Source organism: Palaemon carinicauda, chromosome 39 (genome assembly GCF_036898095.1).
Source record: "Palaemon carinicauda isolate YSFRI2023 chromosome 39, ASM3689809v2, whole genome shotgun sequence".
Lineage (NCBI taxonomy): Eukaryota > Metazoa > Arthropoda > Malacostraca > Decapoda > Palaemonidae > Palaemon > Palaemon carinicauda.
Window position 1 is genome coordinate 31870498 of NC_090763.1, and position 25000 is coordinate 31895497.

A 25000-nucleotide genomic window follows, 5' to 3' on the forward strand; every position below is an offset into this window, starting at 1 on the left:
ACACTTCCAGACAAACAAGTCAACATTCATCGTAGTAACCTTGATGGAGGCTATAAATTTCATGGCCACTCATTCATGCCAATATCATGACCAGAGGAAATTGGAACTGGCAAGTCAAAAAAAAAAAAAAAAAAAAATAAGGCATTTAGAAAGGAGTACAGGTAGGAAAGAAAAAGTGACCAATATAAGTGCTCTTCGCATTTCCCAAGATAGATTAGTTCACCAAACCCTTAACTAGGCTCAACAAGGCACTAGCAGAGTTGGAAGACCCAGACCTACATGGCTGAGAACTAGGAAGCGTGAAATAGATGATGAACGGAGAAGTATTGAATTAAAAGCTCAAGATAGAGATGACAGGCGAAATCTAATTGAGGCCCTTTCGTTCAAAAAACGTAAGAGATGATGATCATAAGTGCAGAAAAAAACAAAGGTTTAAAAAGAAAAATTAAAATAAAAGTGAGAAAAAGGAAGATTGAATATCAGTTACGATGAAAGATAGGTACAAGAGAGGAGACCAGTGCTATATATCAATAAGGAGAAGGAAATAAAAAGTTCAATACAAGTGGGGAAAAAAGAAAGAAGATATTCAACATGAGTGAGAGTAAATAAAAAGTGAGAAGGATAGGAAAGTAATACAAGTGAGGAAAAAGGAGATATTGAATATAAATGAGAGTAAATAAAAAGGGGGAGAGGAGAGTTCAGTACATTTGAGGAAAAGGAAGGTTGAATAAATGTTTGTGTAAAGCGAAGATATTTTATGAATAAAAGTTCACGAAGAAAATTAAGGTTGAACAGAAAATGCGAGAAATATAAATGATGAATACCAGTAATAAGAAATAGTTCAAGATAGAATAAGAGAAGTAAATAATAAAGAAACGTGGCGAAAATGATAGGGTAGTAATATTTTTTTTATTTTTTTTTTTTTATTTTTTTTTTGGAGTTATCTAATATTGTTGAAAAATGTTACAGTAAACTTTAAGTGTGAATCAACTTTATTCTTAAATCGAAATGTATTGCACAGAATGTTTGCAAGAAGGCAAAAGAAACTTAAAAAAAATGCTCATCTTTCTTCGACTTTAATATGTACTTTTGAGATTAAGTGATAAACAATTCTGAAATAAATTCAATAGCTTTTACTCGAGTACTTACGATGAATGATGACTGAGATATGATGCACATACACCGCAGGAAATTTGTGAGGTAGAAAAGGCAACCAAATTTTGTGCGAATAAACTAACTGCTTGAAAAAATATACGAATATTTTTTTCATCTTGATCAGTTACTTTCACAAAATCTTGGATCCTTTTGTTCGCATATTTCACGTTTGAACGATTAATATTAATTTCAGTACACGATATGCTACAGGGTGACTCCTTCCAAGGTAAGTCAGAAAAAACCCACCATGCAGACTTTTACAATAAACGACGTTGAACTAGAAGTTTGGCAAGAAAGTTGCAGCAGAGCAGCGTATTATCAAACATATGTACATTAACGAGAACTCGTGCGCAAAAAGGGGGACAAAACTGAACAATGTCTTTACGAATCGACAGATTTATATTTTGGTCACATGTCTCCAGAATTCGGAAAGTCATGACGTCACATAATCACAGATATCTGTTGCAAGATACAAATATTCATGCAACTTCAGACACTTCAAGAAAACTACAGTCACAGACACACACACGCAACGAACTTAACAAATTAACTTCTGCGGATCTTCCTGAAGAACTTCGGCAAAATCTGCGAAGTATTCAAACTTCTTCTTTCTCTTGTCTTTCCCTCTTGCTCCTCTGCAGGTTTCTTTTCTTCTTCCTTTTCCTCATCTTTTTCTTCAGCTTTCCCATTATCCTCTGGGGCAAACATTGTCCTGGGTTGCCTGAAGTTGCTTTCTGATGAGGAGTCATCCATCTTTTCCCTAGCATCCTTGATCTCCGCCCTGCCGATCCTCCTGAAGGCAAGATTTTCAGCAATAGCAGGGTCTGCCGGCGAGATTGTCTTGTGATTCTTCATCTCTTCGGAGTTGTGGGAGAGCAGGGCCACATGGTCAAAGTCGCGGACGGCCGTCAGAGGGAGCTGAGCGGCGTTCATCTTGCGATAACTCAGAGCCATTTGCAAGTTGGCGTCGTAGTTCTTGGGCGAATTCTCGCAATTGACGTAGTACCAGTGATTGCACTGCATGATGGACTGGTCAAAGAGGGTCATGTTGGGACACATGAAGCTGGTGAGGGTGTTGCCCATTGCCGCTGGGAGACACAGGTGGAAGACCTGGAAAGAAAGGGAGGGGATCATCATACAAGTTTGGTGATAATCATATAAGTTTGGTGATAGGTTTGTTGTTCATCATAAAACAACACATGCCTTAAGTTTAATGAATATTTAAGTTTTTAGTTTATAGATATAAGAGTCTTAAATGTGGTTGATGATAGAAAAATAAAACTAAAAAAATACGAAAGCAGAACACTAAAATTAAGTGAAGGTACAATTGGAAACCAAAAAATATTATATATAAATTAGGTTGATAGATTAGGTCTATTTCAGAATCATCGCACTCCCCAAGAGAAATTATGTATTTATGTCTATATATAAAAGCAAAAAGTGAAATAAGTATCTGTTTGTGATGCAGGGAAAGGTGGTCAGAAAAAGATGGAATACCAACCACAGCGGAATCCAGTGTATTGTACGATCACTGGGAAGAAAGCAGTGGAGAAAGGTTGTCTTCCCTACCTTGCAGCCGAGTTGGACGTCCGCGTAGATTCCAGGTAAATATTTCTGCTCCTCGCAGAAGAATTTCGTCCTGGGGACTTCCACGCGCTTATCTAGCCTAGGGAAGAGGAAAGGCACTTCATAGCCGGGAGGGAAGAACTCTGGAGGGGCTTCCCGGACGACGAACATCTTAGCAGCGAAAGAGGGCACGTGATCCGTGTCCGCTGGAGTGCCGGCGTCGACCTGGAAGATGTACGAAGTGAGAGAAGGGTAGCAATGGCTATACCCTTCTTTTAACCCTGGGCTATACATGTACAGTAATCTGGTTCTGTTCCGGTTTGTGAAATCATGAACAAGAACAAGATCTCACACTTGCATAAGGGCATGTTGAACTATCAACAGTAACCTTAACAAAGTATATTATCATAACAAACGACTTTAACTAATCCGGTAAAACGTAGGGCTTTAGAAAACTCGCTTTAACAATAATGATAAAATTTGGTTTTAATTTTGGGATGGCGTCCTTACATTTTGATTGTTCATTACTTCTCTGGTCATGTATATAGTTCCTTATTTCCTTTCACCAGTTGGCTATTTTTCCTAGTTGGAGCCCTTATAGCATCCTACTTCTTCAACTAGAGCTGTCGCTTAGTTAGTTAATAATAATAATAATAATAATAATAATAATAATAATAATAATAATAATAATAATAATAGACTTAACATTTACCCAATGACAACACCTAAATTTTCTTACTTTGAGGAGTTTTTCCAAGGTAAGATCTGAACTACTGTAACTAGCACACTTCCGTAGAACGACCTGAACTTTCCTCATTTTTAGGAACTTCCTTATAGTATGACGGGAACATCCCTAACCTACACAACCCGTGTAGTGGTAAGACCTAAATTTTCTTCACGTTGATCATCACTCAAAGGGTATCCCCTGAATATCCCATATATCTATCAGCATTCCAATGACAAGACCTGAACTTTCTTTACCTTAAGAAACTTTCCAACACTAGAACCTAAACTTCACCAACCCTGTGTTCCTCTCTATTGGCAGGATTAGAACTTCCTTTACTTAGTAGAACTCTGTAGGTGTAGACTCTGAACAACCTTAGACTTAAGCACCTCTCCTGTGGCAGGAGCTAAATATCTCTTACCCTGAGCAGATCTCCAATGGCAGGCCCAATAGTGGGATGAGCCACACGAGGAAAATTACGGGATGGCGTTTGGTTGATCACAATGGTTGGTGTGGATCCAGGACGCACAATAATCCTTTGACCGTTAGCATTAGCTGTTCCAGACAGTTGTCCTTGTTGTTGGGCGTTCTGCCCGAATTCACCTGGGGATTCTCGCCGTCTTGGAGGAGGAGGACGTAAGCCGAGAGATGGTACTGAAGATTGTTCCCTGTGAAGAGGATTATAAATATAAAGTTTGAAGTTTTTTATCTACTCCTTTGCATATTCGTTACTGATAAAGTTTTCAAGATCTCGTATCACACACAGTATATTCATTTAACAGAAATCTTTTTCTTCACGCATATACACACATATGAGTATCATATAAGCCTATATATTCAATAATATATCGATATGTAATATATATATATATAAATGTATATATATATATATATATATATATATATATATATATATATATATATATATATATATATATATACATATATATATATGAAAGAGAGAGAGAGAGAGAGAGAGAGAGAGAGAGAGAGAGAGAGAGAGAGAGAGAGAGAGAGAGAGAGAGAGAGAGTAATAAAACTCATGATAGCAATGTTTTGATAGTTTACAACCAACCTCGTTTCAACTGTGGGCGTAAATATGAACCCAGGTCATGAGAGAAATATTTAGCATAGGATTACTTTACTCTTGGATATTAAGATATTTGTGACTAAATATTTGATTGTATGGAAGTCAAGTGTGTTAGTGCCAAAACTAAAACTATCCGTATGTATATATATATATATATATATATATATATATATATATATATATATATATATATATAGATATATATATATATATATATATATATTTATATATATACATATATATATTTATATAAATATATATATATATGTATATATATATATATATATATATATATATATATATATAATATGTATATATATATACATATATATATATATATATATATATATATATATATATATATATATATATATATATATATATATATATATATATATATATAAAAGTGCGTGTATGTGTCTCTTTGTGTGTACTGACAATTTTAGTTTTGGCATTAACACACGGGACTTCCAACTATCAAATATTTAGTCACAAAAATCTTAATATCCAAGAGGAATATATATAATGTATATATATATATATATATATATATATATATATATATATATATATATATATATATATTCCTCTTCAGTAACCATAGCTATTGTGACAACAAGTAGCACCCTTAAATAAAATCAAGGAGTTACCCTGGCAAACGAGACCGGTGTTCTACTGGCAAAGCCTCATTTCCGTTGGCCTGCCTGCCAGCTAGCTCTGGTCTCTGTTCTGCACTGACTGGTCTCCTGACGGGTCTCCTGACGGGGCGTCTCCTTGGAGGTGGCCGCCTTGCGGGAGGTCTGGGATGAGCGCCGTCGTTTCTTCTGGTTGCTTGAGGGCTTCCATACCTGGTGAAGTGGGGCCTCTCCTCTACTTCCTCTTCTTGAATTTCAGCTTCATCATCCTGATAAAAAAGGAACTTGTTAGCTTTGTGGTGGAAAATAAAGTACAGTAGTTTAGCTCTTGTTTCACACAAATAAAGCCACTCCCACAACTAAAAAACAAAAAACAAAAATAACAGACTCCTCACACGCCTCGAACTGTCGACTCAACCGCGTCAGGACTCCTCGCTGCTGGGAGGAGGACGCTGGTGATAAGCACAACACATGAACATACGATACCGAGGTCTAATCCAGGGTTAACCCTGGTCTAATCGTTGAGAGTCAGGGCGGCCGATCGGGACTACGGTCTACCCCAAAGCCAAAGGAAAATCCTTCAAAAAGAAAGCAACCGTGCTTTCCCCATACAAATGGGGGAAAAAACACGTTCATAGAATAACTTTAGCTATAGTAAAACCAAACGAAAGTGGCGGGTGAGACACAGAATATATCGTGTGGAAATCTGTCGATTTCGGTCATTTTACCTGGACAAGGTGGATTAGCGAATTCCAGAAACAGAAGATGGATTAAGGTCTTGGAGGGGAGAGGCCTCGTTCCGTCAGTCTTCTTCAAAAGGTTTTTTTTTAACCTTTAATTATATATATATATATATATATATATATATATATATATATATATATATATATATATATATATATATATCACGAAAGCTGACACGTGATGAGCATAAATATGTAGTATAGCCAGGAAGGGAAAATCAAGAGACTTGATTGGAGTTAGTAGTTTCATCCATTAGGGACATCATTTAGAATCAACAATGAGAATATATATACAAAGACATAGTATTCATAAAGGAGAAGGGTATCCAACTGCTGTCAGTTTCTTGATAATTCCATAAAGTCAGCTTTTAGATAAAAGAATAACACCGGATTATCGGAAAACAGACCAGAGCTTAGGTCAAAATTTAAATCCCACAATCTATCCTTTCATATCTTGAGCGCTCGAGGAATGAATTTTCAGCTCATAAGATTAGGACACCAATCGTGTCATCAAAAGCCATAAAGGTCACTTCAAACAAACCTTGTTTATAATTGGTACTTCAACTCTCCGTATATAAAGCAGTGATTCGGATAAGTAGTAGACACTCAATCGACAGTACTTACATTGGCAAATGTATGTAAGAGAGAGAGAGAGAGAGAGAGAGAGAGAGAGAGAGAGAGAGAGAGAGAGAGAGAGAGAGAGAGAGAGAGACTTGGTTGTCATGAGGGAAGCAAATTGTACATAAAACTGTGATTGCAAATAATTCCAGTAAACTGAGAACTACAGCTATAAAAATGGAAATGACCAGGAGTTGAAAGGTTAAGAGATAATTCTCAAATTCGTCTCGAAAAAAAAAAGCCGGATTAGTCTAGCACGCTAAATCAGTTAATCTGCAGGTCAGATTCTTCTTCATATCTTCAGAGGGGGTCTTGAAGGTACGCTGTCCGAAGTATTTTGATGTAGATACGATGCAGTGAGAAAAGAGCTTTTCTCACCCGCCACTTTCGTTTGGTTCTACTATAGTGTTTTTCAATTTTAAACAAACTTAATTCCTTACCTTGTATTGATCTTTCCCCCGCTACTCATTGTTTGGAAACTCTTCAAAAGGCATTTTCTAATCCTTACTCTTTCTTTTACCATTCCAATACTTTTCTTTGGTATTTAAGACAATTTAATCTTCAAAATTCCATTTAATAGTTTTTTTTTTCTGATCTCGTTCATTTTATTATTTCGGAGCTCATATAAACACTCTGTCTTCTAAAGGTTTACTCCTGGCAGTTTATTCATTCTTATTTTGGAAGAGAAGGGAAGCTATAACGAACCTTTATATTCATTCCAATTGGTTTATTCCAATAAGATCTTTGGATGTTGAGGACAGACAATTACCGAAATACATATATAAACTACTGTTTTCAAATTCCTAGGGATAAATATGCTGGCTCATATAAAACTAGAGGGGCACTCAGTAGAGCGGAGACCTCCAACGTGGCAGCTTATCTCTCGACCTTGACCTTGACCTTTGACCTTAACATGTATTAATTGGACTGGATTTTCATACACTCAAATATCAACCAAGTTTGAAGTCTCTGTGATAATGACGTCCAAATTTATGGCTGATTACGTGAATTGGACATTTTGCTTGATCATGACCTTGACCTTTGACCTTGACCTTACAAAATTTAGTAACTTCCAGCAGCTTTTTACATAAGAGTCAATCCCTGTAAGTTTCATTACCCTACGATTAAAATTGTAGCCAGGAAGTTGTTCACAAACAAACACACATACACAAAAAGGGGGGTTAAAACAACCTCCTTCCAACTTTGTTGATGGAGGTAAAAACATCTATGGCCTTTCCTTTTTATACGCATGCTTTTTCAGCATGCGTGCCTACATTAATCTACAAAAGTGTTATATACAAACCTAATTCCCATACAGCGTATAAAACAGACAAGGAACTTCTCAAATACTAATCCTCTAAGCAAAAGACAAGGAGCAACCATGCTTTTGTTCTTGTTATCATTATTATTATTTTTAATTGCTAAGCTATAACCCTAGTTGGAAAAGCAGGATGTTATAAGCCCAGGGGGCCCTAACTGGGAAAATAGCCCCGTGAGGAAAGGAAATAAGGAAAAATGAAATACTTTAAGATCAGTCAAAACATTAAAATAAATATTTCCTATATAAACTATAAAAACTTTAACAAAACAAGAGGAAGAGAAAGTAGATAGAATAGTGTGCCCGAGTGCACCTTCAAGCAAGAGAACTCTAACCCAAGACAGTGAAAGACCATGGTACAGAGGCTATGGCACTACCCAAAACTAAAGAACAATGGTTTGATTTTAGAAGAGCTGCTTACCATAGCTAAAGAGTCTCTTCTACCCTTAACAAGAGTTAAGTACCCACTGAACAATTAGAGTACAGTAGTTAACCCCTCGGGTGAAGAAGAATAGTCTGGTAATCTCAGTGTTGTCAGGTGTATGAGAACAGAGGACAATCTGTAAAGAATAGGCCAGACTATTCGGTGTATGTGTAGGCAATGGGAAAGAACCGTAACCAGAGAGAAGGGTCCAATGTAGTACTGTCTGGCCAGTCAAAGGACCCCATACCTCTCTAGCGGTAGTATCTCAACGGCCGGCTGGTGGCCTGGCCAACCTAATCTATATGAAGACAACCTGAATGAAAATGAGATCTCAAAAAGACGATGCTGCCAGTTTTAACAATCGCCTCAGTCATATCATGCATCATCGGCCGTCGAAAGTCCCGGCCAAGACTAACTCTAGCTCAAGCAAGTTTTTACGAGAAGGCCAATCAAGAGATACCATCTGCAAGATTTCACTCCCGGTATTATTGAAGCCGCCAAACGAGAAACGGCGCATTCGTTCGTTAAAATCAGGATTGGTTTAACTTTCAGAGCGAGTGGTTAGAAAACTGGTTAAGCGCGTACGCAAATACTGAGATTTTGGGTCTTCTATTTTAGGGTCGGCAGGTGGGCCCTTGTTGGAATATTGGCCACCATTATTTCTGCAAGGGTAGGCACCTTAGCAGGAAGAGTTTCAAAGCGGAAAAAAAAGATGGCACAGAGAGAGAGAGAGAGAGAGAGAGAGAGAGAGAGAGAGAGAGAGGGGGGGGGTAAAGCTAACCCTGAGAGACAGGTGAAAAAGGTCATGAGAGAGAGAGAGAGAGAGAGAGAGAGAGAGAGAGAGAGAGAGTTAAGAATAAGGTAAAGATACGCCTAAAAGACGGAAGAGAAAGGTCAAGAATGAAACTGTCGATAGATGAGAAGAGAGAAAATAAGAAATTTACAAGAAATGATCTAAGGGAAAGTGTAGAGATGAACATGGCAGCGAAGAAACGAAGAAGCGTGTCTCGGGCGATAACAATAGACGCCTCTTAATATATGCAGTTGTGTGGGAGTAAGAGGAAGGAGGTATTTGGTGTGTGAGTAAGAGTAAAAGAGATAGTATACACTTGTGATTATTCTAATCCTGGATAACAAAGGGTTGATGATCATGTATATCAGAAAACCGGAGCTGTCTGATATAGGCGGCAATTGATTCTGATCCCTGAGAGCCATGACTATGATTATCATTCAGGATGTGGTCTACTGCGCGTGCGTTGATTGAATGGTCCTTTTAACCCTCTGGTTCATTGACGTCATAAAATGATACGAGCCAAATTTAGGAAAGTTTGTACAGCTGCCTTTTACTTTTAATGTGGGCGGTTCGTATGAAGGTTTATTATTATTATTATTATTATTATTATTATTCCTTCCTGATTAAGACAATACAGACAAAAATCTTCATTGGCATACAAAAATATGAAGACCTTACTGTAAATCACTTGTGATAAAAAAAAAACATTGTAGCTGGATGCATTTATTGCTTTTACGCATGTGCTAATGCAGTTAGTGTGTGTGTGTGTGTGTGTGTGTGTGATTTTGAGGAATAAAGGAACAAAATAATTGCATTACCAAATGTTATCAAAAGAACATAACTAAAGATGTTTTTGGCTTTATGAATTTTTACTATTTGCTATAGCAAACTCTCTCTCTCTCTCTCTCTCTCTCTCTCTCTCTCTCTCTCTCTCTCTCTCTCTCTCTGCGTGTGTGTGTGTGTGTGTGCCTTTATACCTTTACCATAAATTACTTACATTTCTCTTGTAGTATCCTCCGCCCTGCGTGTTTCTAATAGACTCCGAAAACCCTTCTTCATCGCCGAGGCCAAAACCTGTAAAAGAAAATGGAGGTAAAAAAGAAAATTGTTACTCTAGACTTCTAGACTAATGGACTCCATTATAATGGCAGATATTTCAGCGCATTACGAAAACTAATTCTATACTTACAAAACCGTAATTCTAATCGGAAATTCTCCGTAAAAGTATACTGTTCTCAGCCGTATTTCAGTAAAATACAGGCGACCGTAATTTTACCTTACTTTGTTATTATCTTTTACGCGTTGGTGACCGTAATATCACTCCTTTCTGTCAATATATCCGTTTATAAAACGGTAAAAATCCTGGAAGATTTCGAAGTGTAGCGTCCCACTCTGTCTAGTTATTTGGTTTGTTTTAAACAAGTTTTTATTTAAATATAAAGCACAATTTTGGCAAAACTAATTCGAAAATTTATAAGGAATTTAACACTTTCTCCTATTAACTACAACGCCTTTTGGTCGTCAATAAGCCCTCCCGATCAGGCACGGGGTCTTGCAGCTGTCGGGCTATTAAAATCAACCACGCTAGCCTTAAATTGGCGTCAAGCCCTTGCTCTAAGTCTAAAGGTTCAGAAAAGTGTAGACATAAATATTACGTCTTACCAGCGTGAACAATAAGCTGTCTACAGACCACTGCGTAACAAGTGTACAACCCTAAGTACCAACTAATTACAAATTATTGCTAAAATTTCACGAATTGTTTTTTTTTTCTTTGATGTTTGAAAGGCTTTTCATGAAAACACATCTGTGGAATTTCATGGAAATCTATACAAGGATCTCTCGGTTTCTTCCAATGAGACAAACAAGATGGAGGAGTTAAACAAATAACGATGACACTGTTTACTAGACTCATTTTTTTTCTTTTAATCAGGCGCATTTGCACCGACTCAGAGGGGTGCCCTTTTAGCTCGGAAAAGTTTCCTACTAGCTGATTGGATGGATAAAATAATTCTAATAAAGGTTAAAGGTTAAAGGTGTCTGGTTTCAGTTCCAGTTCCATCAGAATAGATGGTCACTAGAACGTCAGCCGGGCAAGCCCAACCCCCCCACTGTGGTGCCCTACCACAGCAGTAGCCTCCCCAGTAAACAGCTTAAACTTACGGCCCTGGGCGGGGATCGATCTCTTGCCACGCGAATGCGAGGCAAACACGTTACCACTGTACTATTTGGAAACTTTTCCGAGCTAAAAGGGTACACCTGCGAGTCACTGCAAATACGCCTTATAAAAGAAATTAGTCTAGACTAATCATACTACTTGATAGATAATAGGAAGGAATAATATCTAACAATGCATTAGACTTGGAGAACAGGGTTGTTTACCTGTAGCTATTTGTTGCCTCAAAGCATCTCTTAATGACCTTAAGATTGACTTTTGTTCAACAATGAGTTACTTTATATATTCTAGCATTTATTTTGTATTCTTTATTGCATTGCACACACTAAATAGTTCCCATTCTCCATAAAAAAATACGAAACAATAATGAAAAGACTAGACATAACTTCCCTCAATATTTATTAAAGATTGTTCTGTAACTTTCAGATTATGTACAGTTTGTGAGTAACATATAGGAAACCGAAAGTATCAAACATGGATGTTTAGATAAATGATGTAAATTTCACAGACGCATAGGCTACATATTATATACAAACACAAACACGTAGTGAAAGAAAGGGGGGGGAAAAAAAAGACATTGGATCCACCATCCACCAGGTCAGTGTTAGCACAGGTTACATATCAAATGTTCTGAAAAGATTTCAGACAACGTGCAATATTATATACATAGCTTTGGAATTTCCAATGGTAATGGTCATATGTATAAGCACTGAGACGGGGAGTGTCCTTATATGAATTTAAGCATAACTATTTACCTATCAATAAGCAAAATCACTATTTGTATGTATGCAATATTCATGAGATTAACTACGTACCATCCATTTCTTTTCCAGTGTTCAATTTTTAGAGTAATCTCATTTTTCGTGTCACCCTAAGAGATATTTTAATCTCGGCCAAAACTTTTCGACTAACAAAAATTCTTATGCAATGCAAACTCATTTCAATGGTTGTAGTACATATCAAAACTTTTACTTACATTATGTACTTTTTATATATTTGAGTCTTTAAGGTTAACCGTTTACTCTGCCTAGTAAGCTAGGTTTGTTTCTTTTGCAATGGTCCCATTACTTAATCTACATTTTTTTCCTATACCCAAGTAATCATGTATGTATAAAAACAAGTCATTTCTCGTTTCTAGCACCTAATTAAACAAAAATTGCGATTAATCACCATCAACTTATGAAAACGTAACACTGAAACTCATAATAAGGGATTTCATCGTCAAAGGGTATTGGGTACAGGGACACTGGTTAAAGGATTTTTTACAGTTACTAGCGTAAGTGTAAATGGGCTACCTTGGCTTGGGGATATTCCGTCAGTTATCAGTTTAAGTTGGCTTAAGAAAACTGTACGTTACTCGACATCAGCAAAATTTCATATCAGGATTAAAGGAATTTCATTGGTTACTCATTAGAGATAAAATTAGTTACCATATTTCAAGGAAATTGTTAGTTAATCAACAACAACAAAATTGCTTATATCAGCTTTAAATGGTTTCTATTAGTTTCCCTTCAAATCAAAATTGTGTACCCCGGCTTCTTAAGAGAACTCCATCAGTTGCCAAATAAGTTAACCTGGCTGAAGTAAATAATATTAGTTGCCATAAGCTGACCTGGTTTAAGAGAATACTATGAGTTGTCAGACAAATCAAAATAGGCTGACCTGGCTTAAGGGAATTCTATCATCCGTTACTCACCAAAATCAAAATTGGCTTTGAGTCCCCCAACATCTTTGATTCTGAAGAGATAGGAGTCTCTGAGACCGCACTGGACATTCCAGCCCTTCTTGTTGTCCACGACACAGATGCCTCCACCCCTCCCTGTCAGAAGTCAAAAGGATTATGGAATGACATGCTCGACGGGAGTTTAAAGGTGGGGCGAATGGTGTTCTGAGGGGGAATCAAGGGTAGCAGGAAGGTCTTCTTCGGGATGAAGTTTCCGTAAAAGTTAAAGGTTGCATAGTGACTTTTCAAAAGATTGTCAAAACGTGTGATTCAGATTGACGTGATTTGGGATATTACAATGTTGTAAGGTTATATAGTGACTTTTTCAAGAGGTTGCCAAGAGGTTAATGGATATCCAAGAGATTGCCAAGAAGTGTGTTTCAGATTGACATGATGTGGGGAATTACAATGTTGTAGAATGGTGTCGTTGACAAAGATGTGTTCGATGTAACATTAAGGGTTGCACAAGAATCTATCAGAATGCAAAATTATAACGTTTGTAGAATTACTTCTAAAATGATGTTGGAGGAAAATTAAGGGACATGGGGTTACGTCTTTCTAAATGTGATTAATGAAAATTGAAAAGTTGCAAAATAATCGTTCAGTGAAAAGTTAGTGAAAAGTGAATTGTTATGGAATTGTTGAATTTCTAAATGAATCATTAATGGTTACAAAAGTGTTGTAAAATGAGGTATTCTAAGATCCCAGGACCTTTTAAAATACTAAGTCATGAAGAGTTGTGTATTCTAGAACATAGTTATAAACAAAACAAGTGTTACAGAAAAACGGATGCAGAGAAAATTCCAGTGTTGTGGAATGGTGTTCTCATTTACCATTTAAAAACAGAAACCCAACAGCTGTCAAGCCATTTTGAATCAATGGATATCATCAAAGCAAAGTACAACAGTAAGCTCACATAGGTGCTAACAGCAATAAGCATATACAACATACATAAACCATCACCAAGTCACGGTACCGCATCTAAAACATGCATAAGGAAGCAACAAATAACGGGATCACGATTCCGAGCTCGGCGAGTTTACGTACCTACGAAAGTAGTTACCATAACGCAAAATCGCGTAGTATTAAACCGATCAATCATTTCATTATATCTTACCATAAAAGTTTATGTTAACGGCAATTAGGTATTATGATTATTTATTAGTTATCTATTATCTATTTATTCATTTATTATAATGCACTGCAATGGCGTATTTAAGATGTTATTATATTATACGTAGTGTAAAAAAAAAATAGGTGAAGAATTTATATACTTTCCTTTAATATTTTGAAATGGTTCATGTAAATCCCTTACATATAGGAAAAAAAGTAAAATATTCAATTTCATCTAATAGCAATATTAAAGTAATACTAGTTTATTATGATATCTGCATTGTACAAATTCGTCTATAAGGATAGAATTAAATCGAAAATTCCTTTCAAAGCCGCAAATCGAATTAAATAAATTAATGATAACGCCCTATCATACATGCACTGTATAGCCTAACTTTCTGATAATAAAAAACATGGGCAACCAAAAATGAGATGAACAAATTTCACTTACAGAATTCTTAAGCAAAAGATACTTTCTAAATTCTCCACAATGAAAGATTTAAAATATCGTTTATAAGGCTTTAACGGCATTCCGGAACCAATAGAATTTTAAAAGAGAAAGAGAGAATTCAGAAATAACAGCATGAGATGCCAAGGTGTGTACATATGCAAGGGATGAGAGAGAGAGAGAGAGAGAGAGAGAGAGAGAGAGAGAGAGAGAGAGAGAGAGAGAGAGAGAGAGAGAGTAACTAAACCTCCTGGTTTTTCAAATTACACATGAATATCCAAGAATAGCTATTTTTCCAAACGTGGACAATGTTTGAATATAAATTGCCTCTCTTTTTTTGGTAATAAATACAGACGAATTTTTTTGTACTTAATCTTCTTACTGGTTATCTTTCTTAAGGATTCAAAGGAAAAGAGAAATTCAATTGACGAAATCTATGTATCGCTTTGCCCACTATGATTGTGTATATGAATATATCACTTATGTTGTCTACTGTCAAATTAGCAATCTTTACAATTCACTTAAATCCCGAAAGCTTAAATCTTTATTCATTAAATTTCAAATCTATCAAATCAACGGCCAAAAAAGTCTTGATATTTTATTTTCATTTTCAATCATGTTCCGATTAGAATTCTTGCAAATGTACCTCATTTATTTTTTTCAAAAGTGCCAATCACATCTCGGTGCTTCTAGAATAAAAAGCAGATAATCTTTTTTCAAGAAAAATCTAAATTTATGAAAAATAATCCAGTTAGAACTTCCACATCTGCCCAACTCGTTGTGGAAAATAATATTCCTCAAAATTGAGCAAAAATTTACTCCAATATTAAATTTATCCCAAGATTTCTGATGCCTTTCAATGAATGATAAAGAACAGGACGTCATTTTTCCAATATTCTGAAAGGTTTAATTCTGAAATTGCAACACCAGCTCTGTCAGAAAAGATATTTTACGATAATCATAAATCGGGGTTCTCTCTAGATTTCTGCTATTATTTTATTTTTTTTTATTTTTTTTTTATTTTTTGAGTCTAATATTAACCCAGAGCCAGTTTATGACTATATGAAAAATCAACTTATAACTATAAAAAGATGGAGTGGGAGAGGATTAGTGGAGAGGAATTGAATTAAAGACGACTGGCGAAATCTAACCCAGGCCCTTTGCGTCAATATGCGTAGGAGGAGATGATAATGAAATAAAGAATAAAGAAATACTGTAGATATAACCTATTTTACTTTTTTGAAAATACTGTACTCGAGCTTGGGAAAAAAATTCCTATATTCAGCAGAGTAATAAAGGAGATTTCTATCACTGGTATAAAACTAGAAAGATAAATGTACTGTTTAATGTACACAATGTAAAAACAATTATCGGTGCAGAAAGGGTCCGATGTCTTGAGTAAAAATCCAGCCAACTGCTGCTGTGGTAAGTCGGCCATAACTATTTCAATATCATTCATTCTTTGGTGTCATAAAGATTCTCGAATATTGTGCACCAATAGTGTCTTTACTTAGTATACATATACAGTTATTTGTTAACATGCATACCTTACTTTATACCTTCACTTTATCATTCAAAGTTATAATTTCATAAGAAAAATTCAACAATTACGGTATTGCTTCTAAAAGACAGAGCCCACCCAGGCATAATGTCATTGTAATTTAACAACAATGACACTATGAGGATGAAATTAAACAAATATAAGCCTATCGAAGACATAAACATTTTGTCAAAACAGACAAAGAAAACTAAGCATAATATTAGGACACGAACACTTACCGCTAAACAGTGCCAGAAGAGCCAACAGCACAAAAAGCCTCATCGTGCCGACAGCGGTTGACTGGAGACAGCTCTTCTTTGAAAGTGGGAATAGGTGGAGGAAGCAAGGGAGAGGGGAGCCTCTCTTTCAAGTTTTTTCCCTTTTTCTCAATCCCTCAGTACGCCGTAGTTGTAGTAATAGCAGCAGCAGCAGCAGCAGCAGCAGCAGCAGCAGTAGTAGTAGTAGTAGTAGTAGTAAGGGTAGTCTTCAACCCCACCCGGGACCCGGCGCCTTTTTTTAAAGACAGGGTCTATTCTCGAAAGTGTACCCAACTACCAAAAACTACACCGGACCCAGTTTCTCAAAATCAAGTTGCTGTTGGTCGTCTGTAACAGTTAAGAGGAATTGTGTCAGTGGTGCGTTTGCTAAGATTCCTTCCCGATCACACTCTATTATTATCATATAAAACTTTCATCTACATCTGGAATCACTGTTACTTATTCCCCTCATTTCTGGAATCTGGTCTTAAATGGGTTTCTCTCCCGCGTTTTGGAATCTCTGACTTTCTTATTCAAGGAATCTGCCAAGGTGTTTTTTTTTTTTACCTGGCAACCGGTTTCTGATTTTTTTTTTCACCTAGCCCCTTTGCCCTCTCCGGTTGTTTTTTTTCAAGAATGTGCCATTTTTTTTCTAGCCCTCTCTGTGTCTCCAGTTCTTATTTCAGGAATATGCTAGTTTATTTTCCTATTATATTTTCTGACTGACAATAAATTAATATCTCTCTCTCTCTCTCTCTCTCTCTCTCTCTCTCTCTCTCTCTCTCTCTCTCTCTCTCTCTCTCTCTCCTCATCAGGAGATGATGGGTATAATATCAGTTACAAAACCTACTTCAAATAACCAGAAAACTGGTCAAATTACCTAGACAAATATCCAGTAAAAAAGGAAAATTCTAAAACTATAAATACATTTAATGAGAGGTAGGTATAAAACATGTAATCCAGACCTATCTTTAAATAACATTAATCATTCGATATATAAAACCTAACAGTAAAGTCAAATTCCGTTATGATAATAAGTATGATATGATCTACACTTGCGAAGACCATTTCCAACAGAAAGGTATCACGTTGATATTTGTAAAGGGATGTAAATTCTGATTTTAGATACCTTGCAATACAAAGAAAAAGGTCACGTTGCATTAAACGTTACTAAAACTGGGACACGTTTCTCTTTTTTCCTATTTTTTGCATCACTTCTATCAACACTTTGAAGAAGTTATGTTTTATTTTCACGTTCTTATATAAAGGCTCAAACCACTAGCACTTCTTTTCTCAGAATACCTTCTCATTATTTATAACGCTTCAAAAAGGCTAAAATCACTGGCTACGACACTTGAACTCATTGAACAGACTCTACAACGTTCAAAAATATTGAAAAAATCTATTTTCATACAGCGGTAAAACCAAAGTTTGATATAATCAAAGTGTCATGGAGCCTTGGTAAAGAATAGAAAAATTATACGAGAATGAAGCATTATATATATATATATATATATATATATATATATATATATATATATATATATATATATATATACATATATATATATCCATATATATATATATATATATATATATATATATATATATATATATATATATATATATATATATATATATATATATATATATATATATATATATATATATATATATATATATATATATATATATATATATATATATATATATATATATATATACTTACGAAGCTAGTCTACATGAAAGTAGAATATTTTATTCACAAATTTCATTATTTGTGTATTTCAAAGATGCATAGCCAGCTCATAAGGTGAGTTCCACTCACGTAGGATTAAGTAATGTATGTAAATTACATAAGACTTTCGTCATTCCTTTAGTTGTATTTTTGTTCAGTTCCGAAAATGTAACTTTACGTTATTTTTAAAGAATTAAATTTTCATTCCACGTAATTTTGTTACAAAGTCTTATGTAACCTTGTTAAAAGGTATGCTAGGGATTGCATCATGTTTCCACGTGGTTGGAAGTTGCACGAAGGTTCTTGACTAAAAATTATTCTTTTTTTTAATGTTACGAGAGAAGGTGGGCGGAGTTAGCCGAAAGAGAGTTAGTACCCCTTCTTCAAATCACTAAGTTGGCAACCTTACGCCGCTAGAGCCATGCCCCCACACTACGAGAAGGATTTTCTAAAAATTCCTAGAATGAATTAAGTTACTGTATATAGCACCTAGCAATATATAGGAGACAGAAGAGATCCAGCCTATCCCTTTGAAAAAGCCAATGTCCCCCAGCCCTCTTTCCAGCCACTACATAATTCCTCTCAAATGTGAAGTGTTTTCCTCTCAAAACGTGAATAAGGATTTCTTTCCAACAAGATTTGACCTGGAATAACTATACTCAGCTTCGAGCTTTTGCTCAGAGAGTTTATGCCTCAACTGAAAAGGAGTACAATTTAACCATAAAAGAAACCCTTTCTGGTACAAATCAGGAATATAAATGGTGGTCTACGCTTAAATTTGCACTCTTTGGTGTAGATGCAACAGTTCCTCCTTTACTTAAACCAGATGGCTCAGTCACTCACTGTCCAAAGGAAAAGGCAACTCTTTTGGCTGATGATTTTGACAATAACCAGACTAATGAAAAACTTGAACTTCCTCATTCATGTTTTCCTGAGGCTAGACTAACTAGTTTAGCTTTTCAATCTTGTGAAATTAAATCTCTGTTGATGGACCCAAATGGTATTTTTCCATTGTTTTTTATAAAGACAGCAGATTTCTTAGCACCAAAGTTATCTGTTATTTTGCGCAGGTTAGCAAGAAGAGGAGCCTTTAGCACTTGTTGGAGGATTGGTAATGTTACTTCCCTATATACAGTAAATGTATTTGTGGTAGCTCAGGACCCACTGATTACCGCCCAATTTCCATAACTCCCATATTATCTAAAGTTTTGAGCATCTTCTGGCAAAACGTCTTAATAGGTTTGCTGGAGGTGATCATCTATTCCCTAGTTTGCAATTTGGTTTTCGTAAAGGCCTTGGAGCATGTGATGTCCTTCTTACATTCTCCAATGCTGTACAGATATACCTTGATTGTGGTCAGGAAGTTCGTATGACTGGCCTTGATTTTAGTGCTGCCTTTGACCATGTTAATCATGAGGCCCTTGTTTTCAAACTCAAACAGTTGGGAGTGGGTGGGTCGTTTCTTAACATTATTATTGATTTTTTAAGTAATAGATCTCAAAGAGTTGTTGTTGTTGATGGGCACCATAGTGAGTATAGGAATGTGATATCCGGTGTTCCACAGGGTAGTGTTCTTGTCCCATTACTTTCCATACTATATACACATGACATGTGGTTTGGCCTAGAAAACAAGCTTGTTGCATATGCAGATGATGCTACTCTCTTTGCATCAATTCCATCCCCTGAATGTAGATCTGGGGTTGTGAATCCCTTAATAGAGATTTAGCTAAAATTAGTGCATGGTGCAAATTATGGGGTATGAAGTTGAATCCTAACAAAACTCAAAGTATGATTGTAAGTAGGTCAAGGACGGTGGCTCCTCAACATCCGGATCTCAGTATTGATAATGTTTCTTTAAATTTGTATGACTCTTTTAAAATTTTAGGTGTGATTCTCGACAGCAAATTTACTTTTGAGAAACACATTAGGTCTGTGTCTTCTTCAATGGCACAAAAAATTGGCTTATTGACAAAGTCTTTCAAGATTTTCGGCGATTAATCTATTCTGAAGAAGTGTTTTAATTCTTTCATTCTACCTTGTTTTGAGTATTGTTCTTCTGTCTGGTGTTCAGCTGCTGATTCTCATCTTAATTTGTTGGACAGAAACTTACGGTCTATTAAATTTCTTATTCCTGATCTAAATATTAATCTTTGGCACCGTCGTTCAATTATTTCATTATGCATGTTGCATATGATTTTTCATAACTCTGACCATCATTTACATTCAGATCTCCCTGGACAATTCTATCCTGTTCGTAATACTAGGCAGCAGTTAATTCTAATAGCCAGGCCTTCTCTATCTTGAGGCTCAATACTAAACAGTATTCTAGAAGTTTTATTGCAGCTGTTACCAAGTTGTGGAATGATCTTCCTAATCGGGTAGTTGAATCAGTAGAACTTCAAAAGTTCAAAGTTGGAGCAAATGTTTTTATGTTGACCAGGCTGACATAAGTCTTTTTATAGTTTATATATGACATATCTGTTTTTGACGTTGTTAATAGTTTATATAGGACATATCTGTTTTGATGTTGTTACTGTTTTAGAATGATTTATTGTTAACTTGTTCTCATCACTTATTTATTTCCTTATTTCCTTTCCTCACTGGGCTATTTTTCCCTATTGGAGCCCTTGGGCATATAGCATCTTGCTTTTCCAACTAGGGTTGTAGCTTGGCTAGTAACAATAATAATAATAATAATAATGATAATAATAATATACCGTGCATAGCGTTGAATCAAACATTGCTGATATTATTGTGCGATTAATTTAAAAAGTGAAGTGTGTTAATGTAAGTACATTTTATATAGTAAAATTTATTTGTAACTGGCACTGTGTAATTAGGTTAAACAGTGAAGCGTAATTATTTTGTTCAACTGTTCGGTGACCTTGTGTGAGCCTAAGGACATAAGAGTAACTTTCTTCGTGGCTGAGTGGTATGGTTAAACTTATACAAGTATCCTGAACCAGGGTTCAAAACCCGGCCGGTCAGATACTATAGTCTTTGAGTGATTTTGCCTGGGGCTCTGATCCCGAGGTCGATAAGAGAAACCAGACTTTAATGTATTAATACATATGGCGTTTTTGAAATATGAAAACACGTTTAAATGTGCAAAATCTATTATTATTATATATATATATATATATATATATATATATAGTTTATATATATATATATATATATATATATATATATATATATATATATATATCTATATATATATATATATATATATATATATATATATATATATATGTATATATATATATATATATATATTATATATATATATATATGTATATATATATATATATATATATATATATATATATTTATATATATATAGTTTATATATAATATATATATATATATATATATATATATATATATTATCTATATAGATAAATATATATATATATATATATATATATATATATATATATATATATATATATATATACTGTATATGTATATATATATATATATATATATATATATATATATATATATATATATGTATATATATACATGCAAAGATAAATATTCTAATAATTAATTAATTAAAACATAAATTACTCAAAACTAAACAAAAAACAGATTCAAAAGTTTAAAATATCAAAACACACACACACAAACACACACAAAAAAAAAAAAAACGATTACGAAATTCTAATGTCATCACTGAACGTTGAAAGGTGAAACCAAGCAACCGGAAATGTACAGTATCTAAGTACAACGTTTACAAGTTGAATTTGGGAAAGCATGAATAAATTAAACTTTTAAGGTTTAGAAGTCACTCATGAATGGCAGAGGCAAGGCTAGAACCAGGGAAGGCCAGTCAATGGCTGCTGATGACTCAGCAGATAGACCTATAGGCTCCCCTAAGCCCCACATCCTTAGCTCACAAGGATGGTTAGGGTGCAGCGACCAAAGGAACTAACAGGTTTGAACGGGGCTCAAACGCCAGTCTAGCGATCACCAGTCAAGAGACGTTACCACATCGGCCTATGAGATGTGCCCAATACAAAAAAAGGTTAATGGCACAGTTTAAACTTATGCCCCCTGTGGCCGCGGGGGCATATAAAAATTAGAATAGCGCCAACGTTATCCCTGCGTGTCGTAAGAGGCGACTAAAAGGGACGGGACGAGGGGGCTGGGAACCCCCTCTCCTGTATAAAATTCCTACGAGACATCGACAAGGAGATGGAGCTGGGGGGAGAGTGACTGCTCCCCGCACTCTAGTTTTGGGGTGTTTGAATGTGCGTGGATGTAGTACGATAGAGAGTAAAAGATGTGAGATTGGAAGTATGTTTAGAAGTAGAGGGATGGATGTATTGGCCTTGTGTGAGACAAAGATGAAAGGAAAGGGTGAAGTGATGTTTGGTGAAATGTCTGGTAGAGTGTCTGGGATTGAAAGGGGAAGAGTGAGAGAGGGTGTGGCGTTATTGCTGAGTGAATGGATGACAGGTAAAGTAGTGGAATGGAAGGAGATATCATCTAGGTTAATGTGGGTAAAGGTTAGGTTGGGTAGGGAATGTTGGGCGTTTGTCAGTGCGTATGGGCCAGGTAGTGAAAAAAGTGAAGAAGAGCGGAATGAGTTCTGAAATGAATTAACTAGGTGTGTAGAAGGACTGGGTAGAAGGAATTATGTAGTTGTCATGGGTGACTTAAATGCTAGAGTGGGCGCTGGAGAGGTAGAAGGTGTCATTGGGAAGTATGGCGTACCAGGTGAAAATGAGAGTGGTGAGAGACTGGTAGATATGTGTGTTGAACAAGAGATGGTAATAAGTGCTAGCTTCTTTAAAAAGAAAGATAAAAATAAGTATACATAGGTAAGAGTGGCAAATGGAAGAGTAGTAGAAAGGGCATTAATGGATTATGTGTTGATAACTAAAAGAATGTTTGGAAGATTGAAAGACGTGCACGTGTTTAGGGGTATGGCAAACGGTATGTCTGATCATTTTTTGGTGGAAGGAAAATTAGTTGTAGCAAAAGAGTGGGGGAATAGAGTAGGTGGATGTAAAAGGGAGGTAGTGAGGGTTGAAGAGCTAATAAAACCGGGGGTAAAAAGTAAATATCAGGAAAGGTTGAAAAGGCATATGACGAGGTGAGAGTAAGAGAAACTGGTAATTTAGAGGAGGAGTGGAAGTTAGTAAAAGAAAATTTTGTTGGGATTGCAAGTGATGTATGTGGCAAGAAGGTTGTTCGAGGCAGCATGAGGAAGGGCAGTGAATGGTGGAATGAAGGAGTGAAGGTAAAAGTGGAAGAGAAAAAGAGGGCCTTTGAAGCATGGCTGCAGAATAATAGTATAGAGAAGTATGAAAAATATAGAGAGAAAAATGTGGAAGTAAAGCGCAAGGTACGTGAGGCAAAGAGGGCAGCTGACCTGAGGTGGGGTCAGGGATTGGGTCAGTCATATGAAGAGAATAAGAAGTTTTGGAAAGAAGTGAAGAGAGTAAGGAAGGCTGGCGCAAGAATTGAAGAGACAGTGAAAGATGGAAATGGAAGGTTGTTAAAAGGAGAGGAGGCAAGGAAAAGGTGGGCGGAATATTTTGAAAGTTTGCTGAATGTTGAGGATAATAGGGAGGCAGATATAATTGCTGTTCCAGGTGTTGAGGTGCCAGTGATGGGAGATGAGAATGAGAGAGAGATTACAATAGAGGAAGTGAGGAGAGCACTAGATGAAACGAGAGTAGGAAAAGCATCTGGTATGGATGGTGTGAAAGCTGAGATGTTGAAGGAAGGGGGTGTGACTGTACTTGAATGGTTGGTGAGATTGTTTAATGTGTGTTTTGTGTTGTCAATGGTACCAGTAGATTGGGTTTGTGCATGTACTGTACCACTATATAAGGGTAAGGGAGATGTGCATGAGTGTTGTAATTCAAGAGGTATTAGTTTATTGAGTGTAGTTGGAAAAGTGTATGGTAGAGTATTGATTAATAGGATTAAGGATAAAACAGAGAATGCAATCTTGGAAGTACAGGGTGGTTTTAGAAGAGGTAGGGGTTGTATGAATCAGATTTTTACAGTTAGGCAGATATGCGAGAAATATTTAGCAAAAGGTAAGGAGGTGTATGTTGCGTTTATGGATCTGGAGAAAGCATATGATAGAGTTGATAGGGAAGCAATGTGGAATGTGATGAGGTTATATGGAGTTGGTGGAAGGTTGTTGCAAGCAGTGAAAAGTTTCTACAAAGGTAGTAAAGCATGTGTTAGAATAGGAAATGAAGTGAGTGATTGGTTTCCGGTGAGAGTGGGGCTGAGACAGGGATGTGTGATGTCGCCGTGGTTGTTTAACTTGTATGTTGATGGAGTGGAGAGAGAGGTGAATGCTCGAGTGCTTGGACGAGGATTAAAACTGGTAGGCGAGAATGACCATGAATGGGAGGTAAATCAGTTGTTGTTTGCGGATGATACTGTACTGGTAGCAGACACAGAAGAGAAGCTTGACCGACTAGTGACAGAATTTGGAAGGGTGTGTGAGAGAAGGAAGTTGAGAGTTAATGTGGGTAAGAGTAAGGTTATGAGATGTACGAGAAGGAAAGGTGGTGCAAGGTTGAATGTCATGTTGAATGGAGAGTTACTTGAGGAGGTGGATCAGTTTAAGTACTTGGGGTCTGTTGTTGCAGCAAATGGTGGAGAGGAAGCAGATGTACGTCAGAGAGTGAATGAAGGTAGCAAAATGTTGGGGGCAGTTAAGGGAGTAGTAAAAAATAGAGGGTTGGGCATGAATGTAAAGAGAGTTCTATATGAGAAAGTGATTGTACCAACTGTGATGTATGGATCGGAGTTGTGGGGAATGAAAGTGACGGAGAGACAGAAATTAAATGTGTTTGAGATGAAGTGTCTAAGGAGTATGGCTGGTGTATCTCGAGTAGATATGGTTAGGAACGAAGTGGTGAGGGAGAGAACGGGTGTAAGAAATGAGTTAGCAGCTAGAGTGGA

At 36.1% G+C, this 25000-nt stretch overlaps 1 protein-coding gene across 2 annotated transcripts in view; it reads right to left on the reverse strand.

Moving 5' to 3' along the window:
- Positions 1-25000, reverse strand: part of LOC137631108 (uncharacterized) — a 70099-nt gene that overhangs the window by 974 nt on the left and 44125 nt on the right. Inside the window, exons 2-8 of one of the 2 annotated variants that reach the window (XM_068362750.1) lie at positions 16303-16668; positions 12936-13058; positions 10064-10140; positions 5186-5439; positions 3867-4113; positions 2725-2946; positions 1-2265 (exon numbers count right to left, since the gene is read on the reverse strand). The exon at positions 1-2265 is cut by the window's left edge and continues 974 nt beyond it. In XM_068362750.1, coding sequence (XP_068218851.1) covers positions 1702-2265; positions 2725-2946; positions 3867-4113; positions 5186-5439; positions 10064-10140; positions 12936-13058; positions 16303-16345 — 1530 coding nt within the window. In that variant the 5' untranslated portion in view covers positions 16346-16668 and the 3' untranslated portion in view covers positions 1-1701. The remainder of the gene's footprint in view (positions 2266-2724; positions 2947-3866; positions 4114-5185; positions 5440-10063; positions 10141-12935; positions 13059-16302; positions 16669-25000) is intronic. The other variant, XM_068362751.1, reaches the window with a different exon arrangement.